Source organism: Megalops cyprinoides, chromosome 1, assembly GCF_013368585.1.
Source record: "Megalops cyprinoides isolate fMegCyp1 chromosome 1, fMegCyp1.pri, whole genome shotgun sequence".
NCBI classification, from domain to species: Eukaryota; Metazoa; Chordata; class Actinopteri; order Elopiformes; family Megalopidae; genus Megalops; species Megalops cyprinoides.
In genome coordinates, this window is record NC_050583.1 from 29,741,684 (window position 1) to 29,758,824 (window position 17,141).

At 47.4% G+C, this 17,141-nt stretch overlaps 1 protein-coding gene across 11 annotated transcripts in view; it reads left to right on the plus strand.

The window, feature by feature from the left end:
- LOC118793950 (trinucleotide repeat-containing gene 18 protein-like) overlaps nucleotides 1–16,886 on the plus strand; it is a 69,892-nt gene extending 53,006 nt beyond the window's left edge. For 4 of the 11 annotated variants that reach the window (XM_036552059.1, XM_036552050.1, XM_036552068.1 and 1 more), the window contains 13 exons: nucleotides 219–443; nucleotides 2,647–3,080; nucleotides 3,596–3,745; nucleotides 4,671–4,815; nucleotides 5,461–5,578; nucleotides 10,208–10,283; nucleotides 10,682–10,790; nucleotides 12,205–12,321; nucleotides 13,110–13,268; nucleotides 13,699–14,996; nucleotides 15,260–15,496; nucleotides 15,766–15,840; nucleotides 15,941–16,886. In XM_036552059.1, coding sequence (XP_036407952.1) covers nucleotides 219–443; nucleotides 2,647–3,080; nucleotides 3,596–3,745; nucleotides 4,671–4,815; nucleotides 5,461–5,578; nucleotides 10,208–10,283; nucleotides 10,682–10,790; nucleotides 12,205–12,321; nucleotides 13,110–13,268; nucleotides 13,699–14,996; nucleotides 15,260–15,496; nucleotides 15,766–15,840; nucleotides 15,941–16,147 — 3,350 coding nt within the window. In that variant the 3' untranslated portion in view covers nucleotides 16,148–16,886. The remainder of the gene's footprint in view (nucleotides 1–218; nucleotides 444–2,646; nucleotides 3,081–3,595; nucleotides 3,746–4,670; nucleotides 4,816–5,460; nucleotides 5,579–10,207; nucleotides 10,284–10,681; nucleotides 10,791–12,204; nucleotides 12,322–13,109; nucleotides 13,269–13,698; nucleotides 14,997–15,259; nucleotides 15,497–15,765; nucleotides 15,841–15,940) is intronic. The other 7 variants (XM_036552078.1, XM_036552129.1, XM_036552086.1 and 4 more) reach the window with 5 other exon arrangements.
- Nucleotides 16,887–17,141: the final 255 nt, after the last annotated feature.

Genomic DNA, 17,141 nt, shown 5'->3' on the forward strand with positions numbered 1-17,141 from the left:
AGCATGCATGCATTTTAAACAGCTATATTTGCTGAGAGGTTTAGCCTTTATATTATAATTTAGGATGAAAGGATTCAGTCTAATTGAATGCTACATATTAAAAAAGTAAAACTTTTTTTTGCTTGATGTAACTCCATTTCTCGTTCCAGTTAGGGCAATGAGATGGGTGCTCCCATCCCATGCTTTTGGCTGACACCCTTCTCTTTCCCCATCCACAGACTACTCCACAGAAAAAGATGATGATGAAGAGGAGGATGAGGAAGAGGAGTATGACTGTGAGCTGGACGGGAGTGATGGACTGAGCTCCCCCTCACTGGAGGAAAGCGGGCTGGGCCTCCTGGCCCGATTTGCGGCCAGGGCGGCGCCGAGCCCTGTCATAACCGCCCCTCTTCCCATCATGCAGCAGAAGCCCAAGAAGAAGGAAGAGAGGCAGAGCCTTCTGGGTAAGGACTGTGCTGATCCACCTGATCATTCCCTGCTGCCTTTGTCTAACATGCTTGTATTGCTCTGTCAGTTGAGTATGGCCTTAACCCACACCTCGTGTCCATGTTACACTTCCCAATTGCCCTTTTGATGAAACTTGGTTCCATTTTCAATATGAATTCCATTGGGAATGAGCTATTTCTGTCCAGCGCTGCTTCTTCACTTAAAATGAATCATCAGATACAGGCAGTGGCATCGCTTGGTACATACCATTGTGTTTCTTATGAATATCATCTGCATCTGACCCCCACCACCGCCGCCGCCACCACCACCACCCCCCAACGCATGGAACCGGAGCAGATTGACTCAGACTAGGTGCAACAGACTAAACGAGCGCGGCAAACACAAAGCGATCGCTCTGCTGCCGCGCGACTTTAAAAATAGACATGCGTCAGTTCCTGGCTTCGCGGAGACGCCTGTTCAATTTTCTGCTCTGTACATCTCTGCCGCGGACCCCCCCCCCCCTCCCCCGTGAGTGGTTTCCGTGTGTAGAATTGAAACGTGCCACCGTGGGGGAGGTTCTTCAAGCCAAGGCCGACGCTCACAAGCGGTGGATCGCGCCCAAGAGAGGAGAGATGCAGTCTTCGTAATTAATACCCCTGACAATGTTTATAAGTGCACACATAGTGCTGGTCCCCCCCCCCCCCCCCCCCCTCACATCTGGTTTTGGTGCTGAAGTCTTAATTCCGTGCAGACAGTGGAGCTGTTGTTGTTGTTAGGATAAGCAAGGCTGGGGGGTAGCCTGGGCCGAACTGCACATCTGGCTGAGGAAACTGTAGGATCAGCCTCTGACAGGGAGGGGACATGCAGAGCTGACAGACAGGCTGAAGAGGGAGAGAGAGAGAGAGAGAGAGAGAGATGACATCTCTGTGGTCTTGGGGCAGCACACTGGGGACACTAAATGGCATCCTATAAATACAGATGGGCTATCAGTGAGGTGTCTCTTTTGGCCTCATGGTTTTGTTAGCACTGTAGCAGACTGATCAGTCAGTGGAATAAAGGGGAATGAAAAATCCCAGTGTATTTTCTTTGCGACGACGAAATGGAAGTGGAGGTCGCCCCTGAACTGAAACGGACTATGGCAGTAATGGCAGGAGTGACTGAGGAGACCACTGCTTCTGTAGCAATAATACAGGAAGGTGCTGTGCTGTGGATATGATCTAAATGCTAGATTTTCTGTTAGATAATTACCTTACATTGTTGTCATTTTAGCAGATGCTCTTACCCAGAGCAACTTATGTAGGTTACAACTTTTACGTTATCCATTTATACAGCTGGATATTTACTGAGGCAGCTTTTTTGGTTAAGTACCTTGCCAAAGGGTACAACAGCAGTGCCCAAGCAAGGAATTGAACTGGCAACCTTTCAGTTATAAGCTTACTGCTGCGCCACACCGCCACCCTACTATGTCACACTGTCACCCCAATATGCTACACTGCCTCCCCAGTATTGGGCTGTTTCACATACAAGGCAATGCCACAGAGTTAGCTGGCTGTGGTGTCAACATTATGAATGTCCAGAGGGATGCAAGTTATCCCTCCACACAACTGAAGCCAACATAAGACACAACCTTATAGCATCAGTTTCTTTAATCTCAGTCCCACAAGGTGCTGCTGATACTGTTATTAAATGAGCATTTTTCACTTGCAAAACATGTACTTAAAGTACTCTTTTGTATTTAGTATTTCACTCTCAAATCACAATTGTAGGCTGATGGTGTGATATGTGATTTAATTTTGCAGTTTGCATATGCAGTTTATGATCTGCTCTTCTTTTGTGACAGTGTGGACCGCTTTAATGCGGCTGTATGTTGGCAGTTAATCTGTTTTTGTTTAACTCATGAAACCTGAGTCCGACACTTGACGAGGGGGATTTCTGAAGTGGGTGTTAAAAACCATCAGGTGAAACAAGCCGCGTCTGCTATTGTCTCAGTAGCAGATGTGTGCGCTTGCATGTGAGAGGATCACTCATCACTGTGGGGGCCCTGTTGTCATTTGCCATTCTAATATTCTGGAAAGGAACCGAAGGAAATGGTGGCCGGATGCTGATGGCAGCCGCTGTGCTGAAAGGGGGCTCTGCGTGTTGATATTTTGCCAGCGTTTATAAAACGGCCTTTTCTTAGGCACACACCTGACAAGCCGTCCCTCGGCTCCTCTCTTCCAGGCATGGAGTTTGAGTTCACCGATTCGGAGAGTGATGTCAAGATCAGGAAGAAGTTCCCCTCCCTGCTGCAGGGGAAGCGGGCGGCTCCGGAGCTCCCCCTGCTGCCCCCGGTGAGCTCGCTGCGCGAGGACTCCAGCCCCGGCAAGCTGAAGGCGCCGGAGCGGGGCCGGAAGCCCAGGAAGCCCCGTTCGCCCCGCGAGCTTTGCTTCGACTTTGGCGCGGAGGCCAGCGACGAGGACCGCTGGACGCGCAGGAGGAGTGAGCGCATCTTCCTCCACGACGCCGCTGCCGCCGCCACCACCACCACACCGGTGTCCCCCGTGCCCAAGAGCCCCCCGGCCCTCGCGCCCAAACCCACGCGCTGCGCTAAGGCCGCACCCCACAGCCCCAAGAAGGAGGTCGCCAAGGCCAAGGAGGTGAAGGACGTCGCCAAGGTGCCATTTGTTTCTTGCTTGTGATAACTTAGCCCTGTTTGCCACACAGCGCACACCCCGTGTGTCTCCTCTGCTCCCCCCACCCACAGCACAAGCGCTCAGCATCAGCTTAGAGCACATATTTCACAGCAGGTGTCCTGGAACATTTGTAGTACAAGCTCACCTCCCGCTGAGTGTGGCATGTCATGGGACACTAATGGATGGCTAGTGCTGCCCTACCTACAGTTGCCAGTGATCTGTGTTTATTCTTTCCCCGGCCTTTTATATGGCAGAATTAGAGCTTCCCTCTGTGTGTCATACTGCCACATTAAGAGCGCTATTCCACCTCACATAAACACCTGTCTATTGACAGAGCTGTTTGAAACCAGATAAAAACAAGAATTCAATTTTAAATGCCTCTGTAAATATGCAGGTTTTGTTCCTGTGGAGCTGTTGTAACAGGCGGATGCGATAACAGCTGTACTTGGTAGCGCATGCCCTGGTACAATGACATTTGCTCCTCTGGTGTTTTTCAGAAGAAGAAGGGTAAGGAGATGCCCCTGTGTCTACCTTCCCCCCAGCTTGCCAGCCCCCCTGCGGAGAGCCGCCTGTCCCTGCCTTGTTCGCCGGTCAGCCCTGCACGGAGGATCAAGGCCAAGCCCAAACCCAGAGAGGTGAAAAAAGAGGTACACACACACACACACACACAGCAGTAGCAGCAAGAGGCTAGGAAGCATAAGCAGACCTGCAGATTTGAGTGCCTTTCAAGCTCATTCTTTAAGACATTACAGTATGTCCACAGCATAGATTCTTTCTTTTTTGATATAATGATAGTCTTAACAGTTCTTTATTCCAGTGAATTCCCACTAGACAGCTTGATTCTTTGCTCCAGGTGAAGGGATTTGTGCATGATGCAGCCATATTGGGAGTGAGTGAGTGGTGTGGGGAAGTGGACTTATTCACAGCACAATCATCAGATTGAAAGGGATTTTGTGTGAATTGTGGAAAAAAAGGCAGTTCAGATGGGAGTTCATGCTGGATTCACCTGGTCGTCCAGAAGCCCTCCCCATCCCCCCATTGGGAAAAGCAATGCATTTAAATGACCTGTCCATCACCAGTCTCCTTCCCGCACAGTGCAACTCTGGTGCTGAATACCAGCAGCTCTTTAACAAGGAGCAGGAGCTGCGCGAGAATGCTAATTAGTCCACAGACACCACTTTGGAATTCGGCTGATTGAGAAAAAATAAACTGTGGGTTTTTTTGTGCATCCTTTCTGTCCACCTTCAGTGTTGCTTTGTAAACATATGGTGCATCTCATTATCTAAATGTGGGATCGCATTGACCACATGGGACAATGCATTTAGATCTAATCACAGGTTTTTCTCCATTTTAGAAGGAGAGTGAGAAACGCATTGTGTTCGGCTTCTAAAGTCACTTTGAAATGGGTGTGGGGGGTGTGCTGGAATAAACAGACTGCAGTCCTCGAAACGTGCTCAGACATGGTTCACTGAATACATTCCTGATTTGTATATTTGTGTTTGTCTGTGTGTGTCTGTGTGTGTGTGTGTATGTGTGTGTATGTTGTGTATGTGGGTTCTGTTTCTTACCCAGCAGGCTCGGGGGAAGGGAGGGGCTGTCAGTAAGCTCATGGAGAGCATGGCTGCCGATGAGGACTTTGAGCCCAGTCAGGACAGCAGCTTCTCAGAGGATGAGAACCTCCCCCTGAGCACACCCCCAGACAGGCCCTGCACACCAGGTGAGCCAACACCCTAAGCCATACCTCCAATCCACACACCCAACCACATTGCTGTTTATGGCTTTACACAGATTCGCTTTGCTCTGGTTTCCCCCCTTTTTGCAGAGTCATTACCGTATTGTACCCAATTTAAATGGTGTTAACATAAACAACACCATAAAATATGTGAACATTCATTAGCTGCCTTTTCAGTCAGACTGGCCAGACGGTTTGTCATGCATACCAATACCACAACGCTCTGCCTAATCAGTCAGTATTGTCTCCTGCAGCGTTCTAAAGCAACTCAGAAGAAAAGTGCTGTGCCTGGATATTAACTCCTTTGTTCCAGTTTATTTTACTACGCTAATGTAGGGGCAGGCATGAAATTTCAGAAATGACCGTCTAAGGAATTGTTGCAATTTAGAAAGAACAGTAGGTAAAAATACACAACAAACGTGATGGAGGAAAAGGCGCCCGAACAGAAGGCTTGTGATGAGACTACTTTATCAAGAAGCTGTCCCCAGGGGACGCTTATGTAAAATGATAAAAATGCGACACGCACTGCTGCGGTATAATTTAGCAGTGCTGTTGGGCTAACGGGCTTAAAGAACGCTCTCGGTGTCTCGGTACTTCCTCCTAAGCTGTGAATGCGCTCTTCTGTCGCAGCCCCACGGAACTGCGTAATTGACGAGGACGAGCTGAAGGACGGCCTGCGAGTCCTCATCCCCATGGACGACAAGCTGCTGTATGCGGGCCACGTCAACACCGTCCACTCGCCAGACATGTAAGAAATCTCCCCCGAAGTCTTCGTTGCGCTGTGAGGGAAAGGCGACACTGTAATACACTCCCTTAGGGTTTGGTACACTAAGATGGGATGAGGCTCTGCTCTTTGATATGGTGCCACTGACAGACTAAAGGGACTCTAGGTTAATTAGCCATTCATGGGGAAATTCAGAAATTGGACCGCTTGTGAAGGAACCTTGTCGCAGGACAGAAACGCACCCGTTCCCAGTCCACAGGGAAACCTGATAGTCTTGTGTTTTGGTTTTTGGTTAACGACCTCCGAGCTACTGCCTTTGTCGTCTTATTAATTTGCTTTAATCAAGACCCACATGCAGCCTCTTTCTGAGAGAGAGGGAAATAATTGTCCTGTGAAAAAGGCTGTGGAAAGCATCTGCTGAGCACATCTCGTCTCCCTTCCCCTTGGACACATCTCCTGTCCTCTATAAAACACCACGTCCTCCGTGTGAACCGTACAATAGTTTCCACTGTCCTCCAGGCAGCTCCATTAAAAACACATCTCCCAGTGGCCTCCTGCCTGCATTTCAGCTCTCCTCTTGGCTTGTGTTGGAAACGCGAGTTGGGATGGATTCAACATCCTTGAGCCACTGAGTGAGTGCTGGTGCTGGTTTTAAATGCAGTCGTTTCTCTCTTTTTTGAAATGCAGAAATCCAAATGTGTTTTGAGGCAATTGAAAGTACGGAGCTATATGGACAATACCTCCCACTGAGCTGTTGACATTGAACCATATCCATTTTATTTTTTTTAACCCGGAGTTTGGGGCATTGATGACATATGCAACTGAATGTGTTTATAGTGGCATTTGAGCACAGCTTAATGTGATTTGCCGTGATGTGGGTGAAGCTGTCTGCAGTTCAGACTGGCCCCTCTAAGACATACTCCCTTAATGTGCAATGTTACTGTAGAGTCCAGGAAACCAGACTCATAGTCACTCATATAATCACTCATATAGTGGTTGCTGTTATATTTTGTTCACTTTATCATTTAGGTGTTTGAACCTCCCCCCTCCTTTTGTGGAGGATTAATATGGCATCTGCTCCTCATCCTTTACTGGCTTAGTTTCCCCCTCCTCTCCGCAGACTGTATTACAGTAAAAATACCCCCCTTTGTTCGAGGCTGGTCGATTCTCAGTCCCTAACCCCAGCGCTTCAGGGTGGAAGGTTTAGTGTGACAGTGAAAACCGGTTCTGTAAAGATTAAATATCCCTGCTGAGAAGAGAGAGACAGGTGCTAGCTGAAAATGAAGGTTGCATCGAGCGGGCCACTAGTTTGTCTGCACTGCATTCCAGGAAACATGTTAAAGCTACACAGCACCCAAAATCCCTCTTGGTGGCACTCTCTGGTGTAATAGGATGATGCTCTGACAATGTATATGTGTGTGCTGGTCTTCATTAGCGAATGCTGTCCTCTGTGGATGACTGAATTATCTATCTGTCTGGGCGAGAAGATCAATAAACCTGCGAGCATCAAAAAGTAAATATCTACGAACTGTTGTCCCCTTTTGGAGTTAGTAATGAGCCAGCATTAAAGAGATCAATAGTGAATTGAAACTCCAAACTCCAGGGGGCCAAAGCATTTCCTTATCTTTTTGCAGTTGCAGTTGTTGCATTTCAAGTTGGGAATGGCGGGTCTTTGTCATGTGCTGTGGATGACGGTCATACAGTCAGTGCTGGACCTTTATTCATGCTTAATGGGCTGTTCTTTTGAGCCTTTCTTTCCGTTTCTTGTTCCTGTAATATTTGTTTTATTCAGTTGCAGATCTCGATTTTAACGGTTTACAAAAGTGATTATTTTTCGCAACTTCAGTCAGAATCCACGATCAGAATCATTTAAGTGCTGTATCTAATAGTCTGTGTTTCTATACCTACAATGGTCAACATATCACATATGTATTATGCATTTTGCCACATCACTTTAAAGTGTGGGTAAAATGTACTTCACAATTGAAACAAGTAAAGAGTACAGTCTGTTTCAATGCTATGGGCAGTGAACTATGCAAGATCCAAGGTGTTGGCCAGCCCCTGTAGGGTTGCTGGTACAGTACCTCAGTGATTGTGTGGAAGACCATAGACCGTCTTTTGGTGCCGTGGTGCATGGGTCGGTGCTGTGGTGTCTTGAATGACGTGAGCGAAGGTGGCCTACTTCCTCATGGTATGGAGGCCGTTATGCATTAATAACCATCTCAAGTGTGCCTGCTTTTCTCTGGCCGCCTGTGATATTATTTTAGCCAAAGTCCTTGCTGCTGCTCTTTAAAATTCTAAAGATGTGCCAGTCTTTGGAGATTTTCTTTTTAAATGTTTTTCCCATTCTTTGCTGTTGCCCTTAAGCTACATTTAACTTTCCATTGCAGTAGATGTAAGGGCTGATCTAAAACTGGCTTGTCAGCATGTGTAAGTTAACTGCTCCTGACCAGATTTTTTTTTTTCACCACCTTTTTGTTTTCTTATTTTTTGGTAAGATGCTTGTTCAAGTCACATTACTGTACGGTGGACCCCCCTTGACCGTTTCTGGTGTCAATAAACTGACAAACATGATTAGCTGTGAACACACATTGACTGTTATGCATAGAAATACTCATCTGTGAACTACTGAAAAGAGCTCTTTTTTTGCTGTAGTCTCAAAGTAATTGTTATAACATCAGTTGTGTCTTGCTGTGGACATAATCAGTCAAAGGAATGAGTGTGAGTGGGAACTAGATGCTCTTTATAGAGATAAATCCCAGCGTCTGTCTCTATAGAGCTGTTTTCTCACTCAATTAAAGCATGATAAAATCCTGCAAATCAAGCTGCCGTGTGAACACAGAGCTGAATGCCACCAGACAGAAAACTGTAACCCACACACTGGCACGTTGTGGATAAGCAACACAAAACCCAGCGTGCTGATGCAATGCTTTTCCTAAAAAAAAAAAAAAAAAAAAAAAAGGATTTGAGAAAGTATTTCTTTCTTTCAAAGAGTAAAGTATCGTCTCTAAAAAGCAGCTGGAAATGAGCCTTCCAGGTCTCATCAATGTCTCTCTGTGGACCGGAAGGGCAGACGGCCTTATCGAGTGTCTAGCGGTAGAACTCCAGAGACCCTGTGCGGATGGAGAGAACTGCATCCCCGTCTCCCCAAAAAGATGTGTTAAACAGTGCTGGTGCCCCATGGTGAGCGAGGGCCTGTGGAAACACGACTCTGCGGAGTATTCCTCCGCTCTGATTAGCTGCTCTACAGACTGACCCTGCCTCTTACCAGGCAGAGGCCACACCCCCAGAGAACAGCAAAACATCAGATAGCCCATTTGGTCTGGGCTGGGGGCTCTGAAATGATCCAGAGCCTGTAGACATGACCAGCACTCAATCCCCAGCAGACCCCTCCAGCCTACCATGCCAGCCATGTGGAGAACCAGCAGTCTGAGGAGACCTGCTGCTGTAGGGAGTTTTTAGAGAGGGGGGGGGCTGGATAAACACAGAGGCCTTAATCAAAGTAACTGGACTGCTGCTTAATGCCACATGTCCTGTCTGAGTCCTTGACAGCTGGTGCAATGCTGTTCCCCTGCTATAACATGCCCATGAAGCCAGCTGAAAACAGTCAAAGGCTGACCCATGAACATGCCAGTAAAGGTAGTACTAGTCCCACAAAAACCTTACAGGTCAGAATAGTTCATTTGAGGGTCCAGAAAAAGCACAATTGATAAGGATAAGGATAAGGATGTTTTATTGTCATTCCTCGACATGTTGTGCCTGACAGGGAACGAAATGAGGTACTCAGAAAAATCTGTGGTGATTCAAAATATATATATTTTTTCTTTTTCCCCCTCCTATTTTGGAAAAGAAAATGGCCATTCTTATTGGCTTGGTTTGTTTTTAATGGGTATTATATAATAAGTCAGCATAGTAATATCCAGGAGATCTAATATGGTTCCATGAGAATTCACTAGAGGCTTGTGAATTCTCACCCTGACAATTCCAACTTCATTCATGTCTCCAGAGAAAATCATTTCAGAGAAAAAGTCTTCACTGCCATGCTACCAGAGCTCTTTATTTTAGGGTCTTTCCAACACCCACTGAAATATGTTCTACTATGACTAGATGATGTAAAAAAAGAACATATTCTGTTTATTCCAATGACCCCGTCTTCTGGAAAACAAAAAAGTTATTCAAAAGGACAGATTTACCAGGCAACTCAGTTTTTTTGTAAATCACCCTAAAGCTCAATCTTTGCACCCTTGTAAGTCCCAGTTCTCCAAGGAGAATGCACAAGCAAGGCTACCAGCTGAAGTCAGATGCTTGTGGGTTTTGTGTCTCAAAGACTGTTCAAAGCTCTGTTTGTTCCTCAAAGGACTCCTGACTTAACATAAAAGCTGCCTGAGCTCTCAGCTTATTTAAATTCTCCCAGCTTTACCCTTTCCATCAATAAAATCAAATAAAAAGAGAGTGTATCTCCTAACCAAAAAAAAAAAGTTCAATTATGACCTTTTTGCTGCGATTGCTTCTCATCTCGCAGCGGAGGGTTTGCATTTGGGGAGCTGTGAAGCTGTACGGAAGGGGGAGTTTGTCCACAGGGAACTGTCCACCCCCCCCCGTACCCTGCATGGTGGGGCTGCTGTGTGCTGATGACTGGGTCATGCCTTGCAGATACAGAGTGGTGGTCGAGGGGGAGCGAGGAAACAGGCCTCACATCTACTGCTTGGAGCAGCTGCTGCAGGAAGCGGTGAGCACCCATGTCTGCTGAGGTGATCAGGGAGGGCAGAGGAAGGGGATGGGGGTGGGGGGAGGGGGGGGGGGTTTGTGCTGGGCTTTCCTTTGCCAAAACCTGGCAAGGCTACACAAGGCACTCTGGGACAGCTTTTTAGAAGTTGTTTTCCCTCAAAGCGATCGCATGCAGAGCTCCCTCTGATTTCATAATGCACACTGTATGCTTTGTGAAGACAAACCTAACCACTGCTAACCATCTCTCATGTGTCAGATGTTTTCATAAGTGGTATACATCCATTTTGAGAAAGAGTTTCTTGTTTTGGAGCACTTTACGATCTTTGTTTGTTGGTAAGCCTCCCTGCCTGAGAGTGTGTGCTTATTTCAGATCTCTGATGCTCTGCTGCTCTTCCCTAGATTATCGACGTGAAGCCTCCCTCTGTCAGGTACCTCCCTGAGGGGACCAGGATTGCCGCCTACTGGAGCCAGCAGTACCGCTGTCTGTATCCGGGGACAGTCGTCAGAGGTAATGTCACCTGTCTTTCACAACCCCCCTTATCCCTGTGTGTCACACACAGTGCAGAGCATTCCCCTGCTCATTATGTTACCTTACATTATTCATTTGCTGGGCTACTGCCTAAATGCAGCATGCTTTACAATATTATGCTGCCTTACCATTTAGGGTGACTTCCAGAGTGTGTAAGATTGCAGCCTAGAGTTTTGCTGGAGTTGATCCGATGAAGAGGGGTGTAGTGGCAGCCTGAGTTCGGACTCAGATGGAAACACCAGTGCTACAGCCACTGCACAACATTCTGTCCCTCATCACAAACCCCTAAACTATCTTGTTCAGCATGCCTTTGTCTTCCTGTGTAACAAAGCTCTGTCTGTAATCAAACTGCTCCTTCCATCCCAAAGCGTCTGCATCATTATATAAAATGTACTAAGAAATTGAAATAAAACACTCTGATTTCATCTAGTTGTAAATGATTGGGGACCCCTTTTGTATTACCACATGTTGAATCAGCATGGATCCAGAACAGGGCCTTCAATACACAGCAGCCAAATGCAAAGGCACCTCTCCACCAGTTTAGCAGAAGCAGAGGTACGTTAATGGACTGATTAGAAGCCCAGCAAGCCTGGGGCATAGTGACACCGGGGTGAAGGACGATGTGGTTAGCTTGGTGTGGGGCTCTCCCTGTGGAGACGTTATTGCACGTAAGGAGATAGTTATTTGGAAAACGGTCCAAAAAACCTCTTAGACCGGAGGCCATGGATGGTAATCTGTCAGGTCGGAGAGAAAAATAAGACTCATTTAGTTCCTCTCTTAATACAACGGCCACTGTATTACACTTGTGTGGTTGTGTGTGCTCTGGACCTATGGGGGAGAGAGGGAGGCCGAGATTGTGCCTCACAAAGAGAGCCCATTCATCGCGGTGTACCTGGGGCAGGAATACAGAGCCCATGCTAAAGTTCTGATTGCACACATACTGCTTGGGATTTGGGGGGAGCTGGAAGGTAGAACAGCCCTATGTATTTGAGTGTGGTGAGGTAATTTTCCCTCTGGAGGAGTGGCAGACACAGGCTGGGCTTTGTGGAGATCCCCCGCTCTCTGTGTGTCTGTGTGCTCCCGTCCGATAGGAGGGGACTCGGACCACATGCATTCACATTTGTTCTCTGTGTTCTACATTTACCGGCCGGGATCACAGCTTCGTCTCTCCCCTGCAGACCCCACAGACACACAGACCCATTTCAGCCAGGCTGCTTGTTTACTCTGCATTCACCCGTCGCGTTCGCATTTAATCACGGCCGCTCGTTTCGTGGTTTCGCGGGAAGGTTTTTCGGAATCCAGGTGCAGCGGGAGGCGTTCAAATAACCATCGAGCCATTGAAGGAAAAGCTAATTTCCCCCTTTCAAAAGCTGCCCCCTCCCTGTGATTGCAGGAAATCCTGATGTGGACGTGGATGATGACTTAATAGCTGTGGAGTTTGACGACGGAGACACGGGAAGAATTCCCCTGTCGCACATTCGGCTGCTACCCCCCGACTACAAGATTCAGTGTGGGTATTTCATAAAGTGGGCGCAAGCAAATATTTGAGAGAAAAACACACAAACTGAAGGCAATTCCCTTAAAAGAAATTCATTTAACTTCACTGAAACATTCAAATAATTTTTAAGTAATGTAAACTCAGCATACACGCAGCTGTTTGAATTGGATCCAGTTCAGCTGCTGATCTGTTTGCTTTGGCTTTTGAAGCCTGGTGATGAATACTGCAAACAAAATGTGTTTTTATAAATCCAGCAGTGAAGTACCTTTGATGGCATTTACTATAATTTATCAGCTTGTCAAACTTCTAATGCTTGTGATTAAAATTCTCTCACAGGTAGTGCTTTTAATGATTGACTAAAGAAAACATAGGTATCAGTAGACCTGCTGTGAAGATAGTAAGGTATTCCAAGTGTTAATGGTTATTTGGTTGGGTGAGAAAATGTCTATGAAACTTTCAAGGAAAACCATTAGCCATGTACTTTGTAGTCCAGGCATACAGTTCTTGATTAGACAGTGTGAGATTTATTTTTCATTCTGGTTTTATGGTTGACATTTGCAGACCGAAAGTCATTTTTAGCAGTTTTTGAGTGCACATTTTGAAGTCCTGAATCCGAGAAGTTTCAGCGTTCCGGTGTTGGTCTACATTTCCACTGAGGTCATTTTAATCTGAGTTTATGAATAAATAATACGCTCATTCATTCGTTAAATACTGGGCCCTGCAAATGCACAAGCACCCAGTTAATTTGGTAATTATGTGAAGGCCCCCTCTGAACGTGCTCTGCGGGTGCCTTTGTACAGGTGCTGAGCCGTCTCCAGCTCTACTCGTGCCCAGCACAAAGAGACGTGGCAGGAAGTCCAGTAAGGATGTGCCTGAAAACAGGGAAGCAGTCTCACAGACCCCAAAAGAACCTGTTCAAAAGAGCAAGGGAAGAGGCAGAAAACCAAAGCCCAAACCTGGTAAGACATGCATGAGAAACACTGTCAGTGTTACGCTAGGGCACTGCTGTTGTACCCTTGTGCAAGGTACTTAACCCTCAGCTGCCTCAGTAAATATCTAGCTGTATAAATGGATGAAATTGTAACCTACTGTAAGTCGATCAGCGTCTGCTAAATGACAATGTAATGTAATGTAGAATCCAGTCTTAAGTTACCATGTCTTAAACTGAAATCACAATCCAGGGGTGTAAGGATTAACTTTAAAAAGCTTGTTCATATTCAGGAATGAAAAAAATTGCGATTTTACTTCACCTTTCATTTTTATGTTTAAATAGCTTGTGAGAATAGAGGTCATTCTTCCTGAACAAGGACAGTGATTTATCATAACGCCCCATACTGAAGTTAATGCCAGTCTGTGTTGGGTTTTAAAAAGCCTCTTGCTTTCTCACAGCCCCTGAATCTGTTCCAGAGCATCATGAGCAAGCAGAAATGCCTGCCTTCTCTGAGACCCCAGAGCGGCCTCTGTCATCTAGGAGACCAGGCCGAAAATGCCAACAGGCTAACACCGCTGGCCTGTCCATGCCAATGCCTAACGAACCACAGAAGAAAGCTGCCAAGGCTCCAGCCAAAGTCAGCTCCCAGCCACAGGCATCCTACACAACCCCCCTCTATGGAAAAGTCCTTTCAGTAGACATCTACAAAGACCTGTCGTGTTCACTAGGCTCATTTCTTCCCGGTGACAGCAGCAACCCGGGAAAAGTCAAATCAGTCAAGAAGGGAAGGAAGAGTGAGGAGCTCCAGGAGACAGGTCCTGGAACAAAGACACAAAGAAAGCAGCCTGAGGCGGAGGTGCTCATCAAACTGGACCATGAAGGTGTGATGTCCCCTAAAACCAAGAAGACAAAAGCCCTGATGATGATGGAGGATCAGAGTCTCTCCCAAAGGGAAAACAAGTCGGTGATGGGCATAACGTACAGCAGCTTTCCATCAGGGGAGACCAAACAGAAGTCAACCAAGACCAAAGCTCCAGAGAAGGAGAAGGAGAGTCCAAAGGTTGGCGCTGTGTCCACCTACAGCATTGGTATGCTGGGGAGCAGTGGAGATGGCCTGGTAAAGGTTAAGGACCCTGAGGCGAATGAGGAAGAGGAGTCTAACTGCAACAGCAGCAGCAGCAGCAGCTGCAGCTCAGATTCTGAAGGGGAGGAAGAGGAGCAGGTGCAGGAAAAGGCGAAACAGGAGGGAACCAGGTCCGCCAGCTCCAGGGCTTCCAGCCCCGTCTCCTCCAACTCCTCCAGCTCCTCCACCAGCAGCTCCTCATCGTCGTCATCTTCCTCCTCCTCTGGCTCCAGCTCCTCTTCCTCTTCCTCTTCCTCCTCTTCCACCACGACAGACGAGGACTCTTCGTGCAGCTCAGACGAAGATGCCACAGCTGCTCCCCAGTCCTCTTCTGTAGCCCAACAGGGTCCCCAGCAGGCTGAGGGAAAAGAGCCTGGCCAGCCCCAGGCCTCTGCTCCATCTCCCTGTTCATCTCCTTCTCCAGCCAAGAGCCAAAAGGCACCACAGCAACAGCAGAAGCAGCAGAAACAGCAGCAAGGCAAGAGCCGCCCGAAAAAACGAGAGGGCATCCACCTCCCCACCACTAAGGAGCTGGCCAAGCGTCAGAGGCTGCCCTCAGTGGAGAACAGGCCCAAGATCGCGGCCTTTCTCCCAGCCAGGCAGCTGTGGAAATGGTTTGGGAAGCCCACACAGGTGAGGTTCAGTTTTTGAAACATATTTGTTTTTCATCCTGCTTTTTAGGCTGCCAGTATGTTTAATCCCCATGATCTTTATGATCTTTACAAATCTTTATCCCCATGAAAAGTTAAAATTCAAAATGGTGGCACTGATACTGTTAAAAAACATTTTACTTTGTTTCCTCTGTAACTGAAGTTATTCAGCAGGTTCGATTCTTGAAATCGGCTCCTTTGAGCTCATTAAAAAGTTTAATAGAGAGGCTGACTGTGGCTTTGCAGAGGCGAGGAATGAAAGGAAAGGCGAAGAAGCTGTTCTACAAGGCGATCATGAGGGGGAAGGAAATGATCCGCATTGGAGACTGCGCAGTGTTCCTGTCCGCTGGGAGACCCAACCTGCCCTACATCGGCCGCATCCAGAGCATGTGGGAGTCCTGGGGGAACAACATGGTGGTCCGGGTCAAGTGGTTCTACCACCCAGAGGAAACCAACCCCGGGAAGAAGCTTCATGACAGAAAGGTTGGTCTCTCATTAAACATGACAACCAAATTTGTATTCTCTCATACTCTCTCATTTCTTAAAACTGGAACCTAATCTCAAAGACAGAGAGGGAACGCCGTAAGAGAGGTGTACATTTCATGTGTGTAATGTCTGTTGTTTAATTTTGAGGTAGTAGATATTTGTACAAGGGGGTCTGTTAGGCTGTTACCCGCTGCCTCTGTCTTTACTCCAACCTCACCACCACTAGAGACGCTTGCTCTCTAACTGATATCAATGACTTTTGGCAGATCTGGGATCAGAAATCTGCAAGGGGGCTCCCAGCAGCTCTGCAGCCCTCCAACCAAAGGAAGGACTTTATGGAGGTGAGAAGTGTGTGTGTGTCTACCTCTCATCTCAGTATAATTATGCACATGGACAACCCTGTATGAGGAAGATCTCACACTGTCTTTCTCTGCCACGCAGCGTGCCCTGTACCAGTCCTCCCACATTGATGAGAATGACGTGCAGACAGTCTCGCACAAGTGTCTGGTGGTCAGTCTGGAACAGTACGAACAGATGATTAAAACCAAGAAGTACCAGGACAGCGAGGACCTTTACTACCTGGCCGGAACCTATGAGCCTACCACAGGGATGATCTTCAACACAGACGGAGTTCCGGTCATCTGCTGAAGGTCCTCTTAGAGTTCCCCCAGCCTTCATTTTCCACCACAGCCGAGGGGCAAACAATCCTCAAGAAATAAAGAATGCAATACGGGCAACCGGGAGGAGCGGAGCTTTGGGTTGTAATGAGTGAATCCACTTGCTGTTGAAGGACACAGCTGACTTTGAAGCCTTCCTGAGGTTCGTAGGGCGCTGTGGTGAAGGGAAGCGTCTTTAGGGATGTGGAGGTGTTATATGCGACCCCATCAGAGACAGAGAATCCTCATCCACTTCTGTTCTGGGTGAGAATCTAAATGTGCCTCTGGAACCATTAGTACCCAGGGCATAACGACATATCACCTTGAGATTTGGAATTTATTTGACTGAGTGAAAATGAAGTCAATGGCAGCTCACTATATATATATAATCTCAAATAGAAACGTCCTTGGAGGTATGGTAACATTCATCTGGCAAATAGCCGCCCTCGGGAAGGCAAATCAGTAGACTTGTCGAGGAGAATGTTTTAAGCAGTTGGTGGAGTGAAGAAGACTTTGATCATTAGTATCGATCAAGCTGAAAGTAAGTAGGAGGTGGTGAGACTGACACCACGTTCATTCCTTCACTCCCCGGTGAGCCGTAACTTAAGTCGACATCGTGAGGAGAACGTCCCGGACATCCGTGAGGCAGAGCACATGTGCGCAGCTGAGACCCTGTTTGGTCTGGAGATGTGGAGCAGCACCCGCCACTGACACCACCACCACCACCACCACCACCACCACCACCAGCAAAACCTAAATCCGACATGACACTACTCAGAAGGGACCGTGCATCTCAAAGGCCAGAGGGCCCGCACACAGCGATCCTCCGGCTTTTCCGGGGCCCGACATCTGGCCTACAAAGCAATTAATCAGAGGTGACAACGCACGTTAAACTGAGAAAACAAACCCACCAGGAAAGATGACATCATCGTCCTCATCACCATCATCATCGTTGCTGTCATCTTGCATCCTTCTGGGGGAAAAAA